Source organism: Hibiscus syriacus, unplaced genomic scaffold (assembly GCF_006381635.1).
Source record: "Hibiscus syriacus cultivar Baekdansim isolate YM2019G1 unplaced genomic scaffold, ASM638163v2 tig00002840_pilon, whole genome shotgun sequence".
In the NCBI taxonomy this organism is placed as follows: domain Eukaryota; kingdom Viridiplantae; phylum Streptophyta; class Magnoliopsida; order Malvales; family Malvaceae; genus Hibiscus; species Hibiscus syriacus.
In genome coordinates this window covers 8592154-8605961 of record NW_024061947.1, presented here as the reverse complement: position 1 = coordinate 8605961, position 13808 = coordinate 8592154, and the positions used below count along the sequence as shown (strand labels likewise).

Below are 13808 nucleotides of genomic sequence, written 5' to 3'. Positions count from 1 at the left end.
CGAAGATTTACAAGTATAACCGTAAACATAAAATATAATTATGACATTTTACTAATATCATTGAGACAAAAACTAGCTACTAGATCATATAAGGATCAAAGAAGTAAAAGGCTAAAAAAACCTAACAAAAAACTCGAATAAAATAAAGATACGAACAAATATGACTGCATCGATAAACGAATCACAAAAGGGGATGAAACTACTGAAAGACCACCGACAAATTGCAAAGTAGAGTTAAGCACCGTGAAAAACTATCTACGAACGCTAAACGCATATCCAAATCAATTCGAGGGTCCAAAGCAGGGAAGATCATCTTAATAACAAATAAGCACCATCTTGATCAATCGTGGCGATGTCAAATCCAACCATGAGAAAAAGAAACCAAAACAACGACAAAAAACCGTAAGCTACCAAAAGACAAAAAAATATTCTAGAAAGACAGAGAACATGTCACAAAATCATAATTATTCTTATTAAAAAATAATAATAAAAAAATAACAGACAAGCAGTAATCAGCATTAAACCCGATGTCGTCGCCGAAATGATCAATAAAATTAACATAAATTGTAAAAAAGAAAAAAAAAAGAAAAAAGAGATGGGGAGGAGGAAAGCGGCTAGAGTTAATAAACATCATATTATTGATTATTTAAATGTTAATTCTATACTACACCAAATTATTTTAATTCCTCTATTATCTAAAAATATTTCAATTATAATATAAACATTATAATTAATTAATTGAAATAATTTTTTAAATTTATTATCAACTTTAATATGTATTCTAAAAAATGGATAAAATAATCTATCATGGTGTTAATTTTTTTTAGTACATGATATATATATATATATATATATATATATAATGTTAGAATAAAATTGTTAAATTTAATGTAGATGAAATCTGACAGCTACATAATATGAAGAGACTATAATATGTGATCATAATATGGTATTTTCAACATTATACGTGTTATCAGTTAATTACTATGGTATTCATATCTTAGAAAAGTAACTTGTATAAGAGATTCTTAATGTACAAATTGTATCATAGATGTATACAATGCAAGAAGGGGCACATAAACACAACAAAGGCATAATAGTGTAAATCATATCGGAGACGCATAATACATAATTCTTATATTAAAGGCAAAATAGTGTGCAACCGCCAACCCCGGGTTGGTGCAAGGTAAACACGGATGGGCCCCAGAATACGTTGACAGGTGGTGCGGTATGTCATGGGGTGATTCGGAACGCAGAGGGTATGGATTGGTGGTTTTGCTAGGAGTATTGGGGTGTGTTCCGTGCTTGAGGCCGAGTTGTGGGGAGTTTTGGATGGATTATCGTTGGCATGGGACAGCGATTTGAGAGAAGTTATTATTGAATTGGATAGCATGGATGCTTGGCTCCTCCTACAAAGAGGTACATCTATGGAGAGAATTTCCTCACTGGTTCTGCATCTGATGGATTTTATGGCTCGTAGTTGGAGGTTGAAGTTTGTACACGTGGTCTGGGAAAATAACAGAGCGACATACAACATGACGAAGCTCGCTTGGTCGTGGCAGCATGGGCTGAGGATTTATAGTTTTCCCCCGAGGAGGTGTTGGATACCCTTAAGAAGCCTTTGACCCCCTTAATCTATTCGAAGGTCAGTAATTTAATTTCTCCCTATCTTTTTAGTTTTTAAATGCCAGATTTGTTTTTTCTTTTTCATTTTTATTACCGTTGAATTCCGATATTTATCTTTGATTAATCGTCATTAATTGTGTGCGTTTTTTTAATTAGCTATGCTGATTTTCATAAGAAATCTGTGTTTTTTTTTAATTTGAGATTATTTAATGTCCCAACAAGCATATGAACATTTATAGGCTTTGATTTCGGTATGACATCCTTCATATTTTCGGAAAATTCTATCGTTTCTGTATTCTTGCATTTCCTGGTGAAACTGATGATACTAGTTAATTGTACGTTTGGTGTTTGATCTGGTATGAATTTGATTTTTATAGGAATCTGCGTGTAGGAAGTCTGAGAAATGGCAAGTCGGTTTGGGGGATCTGCGAGCCATTCGCCCCAGAATCCATCTTGCTCTAGCAACAATGCAAATGCTGATGCTGGCAATTTTGAATGCAATATCTGCTTTGACTTAGCGCAAGACCCCATTGTCACTTTATGTGCTTCATATTCATTCCTGTTTGCAAGGCCCTTGTGGAGGAAGAAAGGTACCTTTGTATGGAAGGGGAAAGTCGTCTACAGATCCTAGGTCGAAATCTATCCCAGGTGTTAATATTCCGAATTGATCCAAATCAGTTTCCCCAAAATGGATTCGGGTTCATGGGAGGCTTTGCACCGTTGGCATCGGCGAGGTTTGGAAATTTCACATTATCTGCCGATTTTGGTGGTCTTCTTCCATCACTGTTTAACCTTCAGGTCCATGGATTTCCTGATGCGGCCATGTTTGGCCCAGCTGCTGGGTTTCCATATGGGTTTCAACATTCATATCATGGTGGCCATGCTCACGGATATCATCACCACCACCATCGTACTGCACAAGGGCAGCAGGATCAATATCTGAAGATGCTGTTTCTGTTTATTATTATTTGTGTTATCTTTGCAATGATTTATCAATAGACCAAATCTGCTATCAAAGCATGAATTGCCAACTTATTTTAGAATTGTCAGTCCAATATCTTGTGTAAATATAATAAATGAATTTTCATTTTTGTTTTTGTTTTTTGCTTGGTGATTGATGAATTTATTGTATGATACTTTCAATATTCATTTTTTGTTCATTTGATGATTGCCGTTAATATGTGGAATGTTGTCGGTTTGTTTAGTATTTATGCCGTTTCTAACCATGAGAGCAAGGTCGTGTATTTTCTTATAGTTTTCTAATGGTCATGTATTTTTCTTACAACACAGTTTCAGCAAAATTCTTGAGTCATGAGAGTAAGGTCATGTATTTTCAGCTTATTTCTAGTCATAATATTTTCGAGTGTTGGGTAAACATGAAATGAAGTAGTATTTTAGGTGCCTAGCATTTCCTGAGTTGGAACTTCTTGCAATTTAAATAGATTGTCTTGGCCTTCTATATCCCATGGCCACTGGTTATTTCCTTAGTATGTGAGAGGGGATATCTGAGTTGGACTAAGGTGGAAGGTTAAATATTGGTAGTGTAGGTGAGTTGTTTCTTTCTGCAGTTAAAGCTTTGATATAAGCATTTGCATAGTCTTTCCACTCGTCATCTCATCCTCAAAGGTCGGCTTCCACTGTCATTTTACTTATACAGTGATAATGAAATGGTTTCCTTTCTGGGTCTGATTGACAGATCAATTCTTTGTGCTTGCATAGCTGTTTATATTATATCTCATGACACAGCTTCAATTTGCAAACCCAGGTTGTGATTCTAGTGCTAATTTTGCATGGAGCCATGGACTATGAATATCAACTAGAGAGGTAAATACAGCATTGATTGCTTTGTTTTGTTTGGTTAATCAGATTTGTGGATTCTCGTCGTTGATTCCAGCTTATTATTTGTTTAGGGAATTATCAAATTTGTGAAGGGAGGTTACTTCTTAATTGAATTATTAACTAGTATTGATGCTATCTTCTGCTTTAGTGTTCATTGTGCTGACAATGCATATTAGATTACTAGCTCTTTTTTGCCTCGTTGATCCATGGTTACTTTGTAAAACATGGATGTGTATATCAGTAGTTACAGTGCAATTGATGATGGTGTAATGACATTTCCTTTCGTCAGAGGCTCGTTGGTTAGAACATAGAACCCCACCATTTTGGAAAGGTAATTACTCTCTTTCTGTGCATCTTCTCCTGTCCTGTGCACCCACATGCACGCTATAGCATAAGTTGGTTTTGTTGGTACTTGAAAAGGATCTACAAGATCTAAATGATGGTGGAGGCCAGCGTTTGTTTTGTCCTTTTTAACTACTTTCAAAGAACCATGGCATGATTTGTGGCTTTCCTCAGAAGACAGTAACGCTATAGCAGGTTCGAATTGTTGCTATCTTCTTTTATTGATATGTGGTCCTAAAATGGCCTCATTGGATTAGCTAGCCTCCTAGTGTTATCTAATCCACCAGTTTCAAGATCCTTTTTTGTCTTGTTGTGGCTCTTTTAGGTCGTTGGATCAAGCTTTAAACACATGGATTTGCTAAGGAGGTCTTGTGAACCTGCAGATTTGGAAATTTAGGCATCGTGTCAGGTAACTCTCTTTTCCTTCTGTTATTTCATTTAACTCTAGGCATCTAAATGGTTAATTCGCTAAATACTGCTTGAGGTTAAATTTCTTATTCATTTCATAGTTTTGTGACTAAATGTGCTTAGCCATTTAAGCCTATAATTCATCATGCAAAATGCTCAGCAATTGTTGTGCTTTACGAGCTGTCCATAGGGTCAGTCTTTATAGTCAATTAGTCATAAGTGACCTTCACTTTCTCTAAAACTATAGGTCACGGACTAGCATTTATTCTCTGGGACATAATATCGAGCACTTTTTTTTGCCTACCTAGTTGCATGCTCAAATGGATAAGCTATGGCTTACGGTTGGGAATACACTGCCCCCATTCCTCATATGGTATGAATCAATTGGTTTAAATCATGTATTCTTAGCATTTGTTATTTTTAGTAAATTTCTTGTTTGGTATTCATAAATGTTTGGCACATAATTATTAATATAAAAATAATAATTACGTAACAAGTTCGATATGCTCTTATATTCTTATTTTTTTTTCTTTCTGAATTTGACAATCGTTTCTTCAATTGACATTTATTTGATTATCTTATCAATCTATTATTATTTTTTAGGGTTAATTATATTCAGTTGACGGGCTGATTTTTTTTCTACTGATAGAGACTTACAATCACAAAATAAATTATTGTTGCATTATGATAAAATTAATTTGTCAAAATCGTCACTATTATATGTATTTTTATGTTAGTGTGACACATGTTTATCTTTCATCGTTGATAGTGATGTTTGTTTGTATTTATTGTTTTTATGAGTTATTTGGTCGAGTTTTTAATCATTTTGTATGATTTTATTTTACTCTGTAATGATTAATTTGTGTATTGTAAATTGAGGAGAAATTATTGTTTAATATGAATAATTTATTCTAATTTTTATAAAATATATCTTTTATTTAACAAAATTAATTATTATTATTACTTAAAATAAAATGAAACTTTAAAATTAAATGCCAACAATTTCATAATCCGCTCATAATGTCAAGAAGTTGTTGCGTCTCCCAGAGGTATATTATAAATTGGTTAAAAAAATACCAAAAATTCAAATTTTGAGTTTTTTTTATGTTATAAATGTTATTTTCTCGTTGCATTAAATTAAAACCCAACATGCTATCAACCTTCCCCTTCCCCTTCCCCTTCCCCTTCCCCTTCCATGTCTCAATCGCTGATTTTTCATTTTCTCCTCTTAACTTTCACCATCTTTTCCTCCGCCGCCATTTCCACCACCGCCGCTACACCGAAAATAACTCAGCAATTCAAAGAAGCCTCCAAGTTCTACAACTCTCCGGATTGCCCTGTAATGTTAACCACTGATTATGGAGACGAATCAAATGGCGAAGCCTCGATTTCATGCTCGGACCAAGCAGTTCACGTGGCAATGACCCTCGACAAACCTTACATCAGAGGATCCATGGCGGCTATCTTTTCAGTGCTTCAACACTCCTCTTGTCCCCACAACATCGTCTTCCATTTCGTTGTCTCCGCCACCGGGAACGCGTCAATCTTACGCTCCACCATATCTTCCTCCTTCCCTTACCTCAACTTCAAACTCTACCCTTTCGATGACTCTACCGTTTCCCGTCTCATTTCAATATCAATCCGTTCCGCTTTGGATTGTCCTTTGAACTACGCTCGAAGCTACTTAGCCGATCTCTTTCCTTTATGCGTCCGCCGTGTTTTGTACCTCGACTCGGACCTGGTTCTCGTCGACGATATAGTTATACTCGCTGCAACTCAACTCGGGGATAACTCAGTCCTGGCGGCACCGGAATATTGCAATGCCAACTTCATCTCCTACTTCACTCCGACGTTTTGGTCGAACCCTTGGTTATCCTCGACTTTTTCGAACCGTAAAGCTTGTTATTTCAACACTGGGGTAATGCTGATCGACCTTGATCGATGGAGGGAAGGGGATTACACGAGAAAGATCGAGGAATGGATGGAGATTCAGAAAAGAATGAGGATTTATGAGCTGGGTTCATTGCCGCCGTTTTTATTGGTTTTCGCCGGAAATATAGCTCCGGTAGATCGGAGGTGGAATCAACACGGTCTTGGGGGTGATAATATTGAAGGTCTGTGCCGGGATTTGCATCCTGGTCCGGTTAGTCTTTTACATTGGAGTGGAAAAGGGAAGCCATGGGCGAGGCTTGATGCTAAAAGACCCTGCCCTTTGGACGCTTTGTGGGTACCTTATGATCTACTGGAAGTTGGAGAGTAATTCAGCCAAATATTCGATTAATTGTTGGGTAAACTATGTATTTAGTACTAAACTATCAATTTTGATTCGTTTTAGTACTTAAACTTCTAATTTTTCAAAACTATGCCTAATGTTTAGTTTTCATTTCATTTTAGTATCATATCGTTAAAAACTAAACGCGTCTAGTACCTAAACTATCAGTTTTGATCCGTTTTAGTACATATACTTTCAAGTTTTCAAAACTTAACGTTAAATTTTGAATAAGGGTATTAAAATGAAACAAAAACTATTGTTTATAAAGTTAAATAAACATGTATAAATAAAAAATTTATGTTTATTTAATAAATGATCCAATATAGATAGAAGTATGATTTGTTATTCACGAACAAACTCATTTGAAAGCTAGGAACTCAGGACTATTGGTATAATTTCATCATTTTTTTCTTTTGACTTGGAAATAAAAGGTTAAAAAGATAGTGTTAAATGTCAATGGAACTCGAATAATATAAACATATTAGTGAACATTAAACGAACACGTCAGCGAATATTTTCATAAACATGTTTGCAAACTAACTAAACCAAACACTAACAAAATATTAAAAATTATAGCGAACAAAAATCAAATATAAGCACCTTAAAAGATAAACCGACCAAACGTGAACATAATCTTATATGTTCAAACCCGACTCATTTACATTCTTGGAAGCTTCATTTGAATTGGATTAGAAAAAAAATTCTTCTTTCTAGGAAAACGTTTGTTTAGGCATGTAAATAAACCAAACGAACACGAACGAGAGTATGTTTATGTTCGTTCGTTTAACTTTAACCGAATAAACGAACGAACACGGACAAAATTTCTTGTTTGTGTTCATTCATTAAGAAATTTATCTTGTTCGTGTTCATGCATATTCATTCATTAAAATGATAAACAAACACAAATAAACGAAGGTAAGCGAACACAAAACTAAAGAACTTAAACGAACGTAAATGAAAAGTAGCAAAATAAAATTAATTGGGTTTATAGTTGAGAAGAGTTTTTTTCTTTCCAAATAATTTTAGGATTTATATTTTCTTTAATTGATTTGAGTATTTTTATTTGGGTTTAAAATTAATTGAATTTTAAAACATTAATGGATTTAAGGTTAAAATTTATTAAATCTTAATATTTCAAACAAATTTAGAGATTGAACTTAATATAAACAAACGAACGTAAACAAACGAATATAAATGAACAGATTACCAAATGTTCACAAATGTAAATACACGAGCGAACTCTTTGTTCATGTTCATTTGTTTAAAAAGAAACAAACTTTCCGCCGAACATAAAATCTTATTCATGTTCATTTGTTTAAAAAAAAAACGAATTTCCCACTAAACAATTCACTAACGCTTCGCTGAATGCTCAGGTCGTTTACAAGCGTACGTCGGTTTGCTTAGAAAGTGACGTAGCTGTCAAGAAATGGTGAGGCTTTATAGGTTTACAGGCTGAACGGTTGAGCTGGAGGAAGAGCAGCTATGTGGTGATTTAAATGTTTGTTGGAGATTGTTATATCATATAATATTCTTTCCTTGTTTAAATAAACAAGCATGGAGAATTATCATCAGATTTGACCTGTTTTCAAGTACAAAAAAGGCAATCAAATTGGAATTAAATATGATATAGCCGTGGTTTTCATCTCTTTAGAAAGAACAGGGAAAACCATTTTTAAGAATTAGGGGGCTAGGAGGATTCTCAGTAAGGAAATCTGCCTGTCATCCGAATATGTTCAAGGGTTCTTCTAAGCCCAAATTTATAAACTGCCGAATGCCCCGCTCTGAAACCATCTCCATATACAGGTGATGTATCTGACTCAATTTGGTGCTTGAAGAACTCCCCAAGCTTCCTCTCGAATTCAGGTATTTTCGCTTTTCTTAATCCACTAGAGCCCGAGGATGATGTCGATGCGATAGCACTGCTAGGAGGAGAAGAATCGAGCTGACTAACTACCCACATATGTGCTAATACCTGACAAATTCCTTCCTCAACGTCCTGACTGAGAGTTTGGAAACCTGGCAAACAAGTAGCAAAATTTGTCAATCATGTTTTCCAGATTCAAAACTGGAACACTTTTTGCCCTACATATTAAGATGGAAATGCAAAACACCTTGAAGTCGCATCCATGCATGCATCATCTCATGCGCTAAGATCGATCCAGTCAGTAGCCTACATAAACAATATTTTCGATTTTTCATCAACTACGGTAACTCTATTTGAAGCATTAAGAGTAATATCGAAGTCCGCATCATCTGCACATGCACGACTCTAGAAAGGGGCAAAAATGTTACTAGAAGTCGGAAGCTAAAGAAGAGGATATCAGGACTCCAATTCTTTAAAGCAGTTCCTGTTGAATTCACTCTTTTTCAGTTCATTACTTTTTAAACTACTCACATCGTGATACCTATAGAATCAACTTTCAGCTATGATTAATTTTATATCGACATTTTTCCCGCTTTCGCATTCATCATTTGCAAATTAATGGGATGAAAAGAAAAAACATGAAATTGCCTGGTGGAAGCAACTATGGAAAACAATACAAAACCTTGGCAGGCCATATAAAATGAGAATTGCAGTCACTTCACATCTTCGTGCCAGTTTGTAGGGCTCTGTTATCAAGTCCATGGCTCGATTTCCGATCCCAAAACTTGGTCGCCTTAGAATCTGATGATTTCAGGTTGAAGATGATATGGAAATTTTCTAAGTTACATCGAACACTAAGACAAAAAATAATTTCGAAAATTCTTACAGTGCTGACAGTTTGTTCCTCAGAAAGGCAGAGTCCTCTTGTCTCTGGCATATGATAATGGCCCTGGCCAACACAAATTTTAGAATGCAATCACTACACAAACAAATTGGAGATAACACTTTCTCTCACCAGCTATATTGCTCTTATTCTTTTCTTATTCTTCTTCTTAAATTACATGAGAAAAACAAACCCGAGCTTGATACATATCCCTAACTGACACTCATACCCGAATCAGAGTAACATAGCTTGCAAGTGTTTCCATTAAGCAGTAAGACAAGTTTGAAAACATGGTATTTCCCAAAACCCAAAAAAACAATTTTTAAGCAGAAGCATGCCCAGAGTATTCTGATTTAAAGCCTTACATTCAGAGTTAAAATCATAACTTACATTCTTTTCTCCTTCTCTGGCTTCATTTAAAGCCTGCCTTTCAACAAGGAGTAATGGAACTTGCTGCTCGACTTTCATATTTAATCCTTCGTAAAACTCTTGTATATCAAGATAAAGGGGTTGGCATTCCTTGGTATCCATAACTGCAGAATCTAGACACTCCAGGCAAAGCTTCCGTCCATCATCAAGGACAACATATCCCATGTCTCGTGGCTGCATATGATTACTCAAAAGTGTCATGCTTTCAACCTGTTCTCACCATCTTCAGAAATAGTAGCCAAAATTTTACTCTGGTAATTTAAATAAAAGCTTTTCATCATACTCACCTCCATTCGCTCACAGCTGCAGCACCGTGAAGTACCATCGTGTTCGTGAGAGGGGCAGTACTTCTGGATCCAAAAAGGATGTGCCCTATATTCAATAAGACCGGCGGGGTTTGTTGGAATCTGTCAAAAGTATATATGCCGAAAGACAACACCAACCAGAAATGAGAGACTAGCGGGAAATTCTTCTGTTTCAAAAAAAGTTAAAAAATATACAATGAAAGATTTGTATGCGATATCAATATATATAGGGACTTCCTAAATATCAATTTCCTTTTGAAATTCCAACTTGTATTTTCCATTGTTTAAACTCAGAACTACATCTGGATCTGGCGACATAAACTATGAACTAAGCTTCATGTTACCATATATATCCATAAGACGCTATTGCATGGTTTTCATACATACTTGTATGACCTTCATGTTCAGGTTTATTTAGCACTCAGAATTTCATTATTAGGTAAAAACGTATGGAAAACATGAAAAACACACTCATAATTTGGTATTACTATAAGTTTGTCGCTACATTTAACATTTGTAATATGTAACTTCAGTGACTTATGCATAAATCATAGTAATACCACCTTTATCTTTTATGCATAGAGTGACTTACAAATGAAACAAATTTAAAATAAACTGAATATAAGCAAAAAAAAAAGCTTACAAAGTGGCTGCAAACATCACATTTTGGATGGTAACGCTCCTTGTAGCAAGATTTATGAAAACGATAATTCCCGGACATAGAGAACTGCAGAAAAAGGTGGACATCTAAATTAGTTATCATCAATAAAACATCTAATGAAAGAACCACAGACATTAACATTGATAACTACCAAAAGGTCCACTAAAAATGTAACTTTCTACCTCATAATCAGAAATTGGAAGGTTGCAAGCATGACAACGGAAACATTGTGGATGCCAAAATGCATTGAGGCAATTTAGAAATCTTCCATGACCTATCTCAGTATTGCAGCCAGCACAAATTCTACAAAAAGATCAATTTTTTAATTGAAGAAAGAAAAGATCCGGGGGGCAAAAATCTTCGAACCTAATTGATGCCAAGGAAAACCAATTTATTAGCATATATTTGAAAGGATAAAAGCTCAAAGATAAGCCCTTAGTTAAACCCTGATTAAATAAGCTGGGGTGAAACATTTATCGTAGTTAATGAAAAATTCAAATACCTGTATCCCATCGGAAAATGGACTGTGTTAGGTTGATACGAATTCACATTTTCATATTGGGGAGGAGGTTCAAAGCTCAAGCTTTCTTGTAAGGCTCTTGCAAGTTGCTCATCTTCCTCTAGTTGAGATTCATCATCTACCCAATAATTTGAGAGACTTAATAATTCAAATTATAGCACGTTAGATTACAAGAATAAGTAGGGAAGAGAAAGAATATTGTATTGGCAAATAATTCACTGATATGATAATATACAGCAAAAAGAAACATTCATGTCAACTTTGGGGTATACGTGCTCTCACATATCATGTTTCTCCCCTTCTGACTTTCCTCTAGAAGGGATAGGGCAATAGCTCGATCTATCTCTTCATTCTCATGCTCCTGCCACGCATCCTACATCAAGGATGAAACCAAGATATAACATAGAAAACACATTAGAAGTTAATTAAACTAACTCAAATACCTATTGGTGCAAGAAAGTATCCTTTGATGCAAACAATGCTTCATAATCTAATTTCAACATGTCACGACACAACCTAGTCAAATCCAGTAAGTAGACAGGACCTTCATGAATGAACCAGAAGTAGCATTACATGTTGGATGGGGTTGATCATCGAGAAAGTCGAGAACATATAGAAATAGTAAGAGATAAAATACCCCTGTTCCAGATGGTGCATAAAATTGAGGATCCTCTACATGATCTCCATGATAATGTTCCTCTGAGTTATTTTGGCCAAAGCCCTTAAAAATCCTTTTAATCCAATCCATGTCGCTGGATGTTATCCGCTCATAATCAATAAGGTTTCTGCCTGCAAATAGAACATACATTCAAGCAAATAAACACAAAGATGTTGCAAAATATATGTTTATACACTGCAGTAAATTTAAACACATCCCGAAAGAGGAAGTTATGCAATCCACGCTTTAAGTGAAGAATCATCAATGAACGAAGCTCAACAGAATATAATAAATCAAGGTGGGTTAAAAACAGCCAAGACAAAAAGAATGCTAAATAATTGTATAAGCTAGGAAAATATTCTATTTTTGTTTAATAACAGGGTCTCGTACATACTGAGATCATGCTCCAATGCCTACAATAGGTTACATCAGTTCAGCTTCATTTGTCATCAATGCAAGCAAGCCAAACCAGGAAAAACAATAGCAATCAAAACCAACAACCTGGCATTGTTCTACTCCAGAATGCTTAAGGTAAAACTTCAGTTTAAAACATCAAATTCTCCTCAAACCAAGTCGACATAAAGAGAAAAGGAAGGGAAAAGAAAAACAGATTATTTCCAGCTGAAGATGCCAATAAAATTCATGATAGGGACAGAATTGCATGCTCTTAAAGAACAGAAGGTAAAGAATAAAACAAACGGAGAAAATGACTTACCTCAAACAAATCAACAGCCTGCAGCAAAGGGTGGAAGAAGATTGCAAAAGAGACCTAGATCGGAATCTCAAAATTAACCAAAAAAAAGTTGCAAATTTTTCAGTTCTATATAAAGCTACATATATTCCCCCTAGCCCTTTTGCTTTTTTCTTTCTATTTTGAGAACAGATATTGAATAATCTATTCAACGTTGCAAAACAACAAGAAAAACAGTGACACCCTTTATTTATTTGGCTCCAAAGAAGAAACTATCACACAAAAACCCAATACACGATTTTAACAATGAAAAGGAATGGAATACAAATAAGCTAAGAGGCGTTCTTCGACGGTACGCAAATCCAGAATCAAGTGTGAAGAAAACGTAGAAAAATTGATGAAATTTTGAGATAACTCTCCAAAGGGACTCATCAAATCCAATAGGTCGACTTTCACCTTTTCAATTTTGGTGTTGCCTCTAAAATTTAAGCCTGGGGTTCTCCTAATTCATCCACTAGAAGACCCCCTTGAACAGAGAAGAGGCAAACCTTTCTTCGTAGAGAGCGCAAGGAAAAAGAATATATAATATATATGAGGAAAAATCTCTGTTTTAAGAACTTTATATAGGCTAAACTAAGTAAATGGCCACTAAAGTTGATGTTAATTACTATTCTCACCATTAAATTTTTACAAAAATACAAAATGATCACTCAATCTTAGCAAACAGTACTAGTGTATTACCTAATGACGACATTTTGACGAGGTGGTTGGTGTTATATTCTTAAATAAACTAATTTTCTTTCGTAACTATTATCTTATTGATGAGAATATGTTTCATTTATCATTAATTCATTCTAATTTAACAACCAAGAAAACAGATAACTTTAGTTATTGTTGAAAATAGATGACCTTTCATCATCCGGTGCCTCCAAAAAGGAAAGAAGATGAGGTAATGTCCACAACATTTGGCATGAATATCTTCAAGAATTGGCATTATAAATACAGAACTGCTTCCTTAAGAGCTGCATCACGATAATGCTATACAATATCATCAAATCTATAGATGACAATTCTTTTTCTTCTGTTGCTTTATCCTTATCTTATACACAATCACGAATATAAAAATAAATCATTGGATGGACTGATATAAATATAATAAAAAATTAGTTGATTCTATTCCCTTATGTATGGGGTAAGAGGGAGGTAGGGTAGTAGACTGCCCCTAACATTAGGTTGAGAGCAACTTCCGTGAAAGACCTCCGACAATTATGAATTGTCCACCGTGGGACTGAATCCCACGAGATAATAAA

The 13808-nt window shown here is 35.0% G+C and overlaps 2 protein-coding genes and 1 pseudogene across 3 annotated transcripts; 2 read left to right on the top strand and 1 right to left on the bottom strand.

Moving 5' to 3' along the window:
• Positions 1 to 1118: 1118 nt before the first annotated feature.
• On the top strand, positions 1119 to 2727 carry LOC120156684 (annotated as a pseudogene).
• A 2646-nt stretch (positions 2728 to 5373) lies between these two features.
• Positions 5374 to 6507, top strand: LOC120156665 (probable galacturonosyltransferase-like 1). The gene has a single exon (XM_039167961.1). It carries the CDS (start codon positions 5411 to 5413, stop codon positions 6473 to 6475), a length of 1065 nt encoding a protein of 354 aa, XP_039023892.1. The 5' UTR covers positions 5374 to 5410; the 3' UTR covers positions 6476 to 6507.
• Positions 6508 to 8058: 1551 nt separating this feature from the next.
• Positions 8059 to 13059, bottom strand: LOC120156649 (protein DA1-like). Of its 2 annotated transcripts, XM_039167949.1 has the most exons (13): positions 12955 to 13038; positions 12523 to 12576; positions 11787 to 11938; positions 11432 to 11522; positions 11132 to 11267; positions 10812 to 10932; positions 10612 to 10695; positions 9951 to 10070; positions 9625 to 9837; positions 9238 to 9300; positions 9034 to 9152; positions 8599 to 8657; positions 8060 to 8503 (listed from the first exon to the last, which is right to left on the bottom strand). In XM_039167949.1, exons 3-13 carry the CDS (start codon positions 11895 to 11897, stop codon positions 8187 to 8189), a joined length of 1434 nt encoding a protein of 477 aa, XP_039023880.1. In that variant the 5' UTR covers positions 11898 to 11938; positions 12523 to 12576; positions 12955 to 13038; the 3' UTR covers positions 8060 to 8186. The 2 variants fall into 2 exon arrangements, with proteins under 2 accessions (XP_039023884.1, XP_039023880.1); XM_039167953.1 differs by lacking the exon at positions 12523 to 12576 and having other exon boundaries at positions 8059 to 8503; positions 12955 to 13059.
• Between the last annotated feature and the right edge of the window lie 749 nt (positions 13060 to 13808).

Coding starts and splice junctions, on each gene's coding strand:
- LOC120156665 (XM_039167961.1), top strand. CDS start 5,411: ATGTCTCAATCGCTGATTTTTCATTTTCTCCTCTTAACTTTCACCATC.
- LOC120156649 (XM_039167953.1), bottom strand. CDS start 11,897: ATGGATTGGATTAAAAGGATTTTTAAGGGCTTTGGCCAAAATAACTCA. Junction 10,071..10,611: donor GTGATGTTTGCAGCCACTTT/GTAAGCTTTTTT, acceptor TACTTTTGACAG/ATTCCAACAAACCCCGCCGG. Junction 8,658..9,033: donor ATTTTATATGGCCTGCCAAG/GTTTTGTATTGT, acceptor TTGTTTATGTAG/GCTACTGACTGGATCGATCT.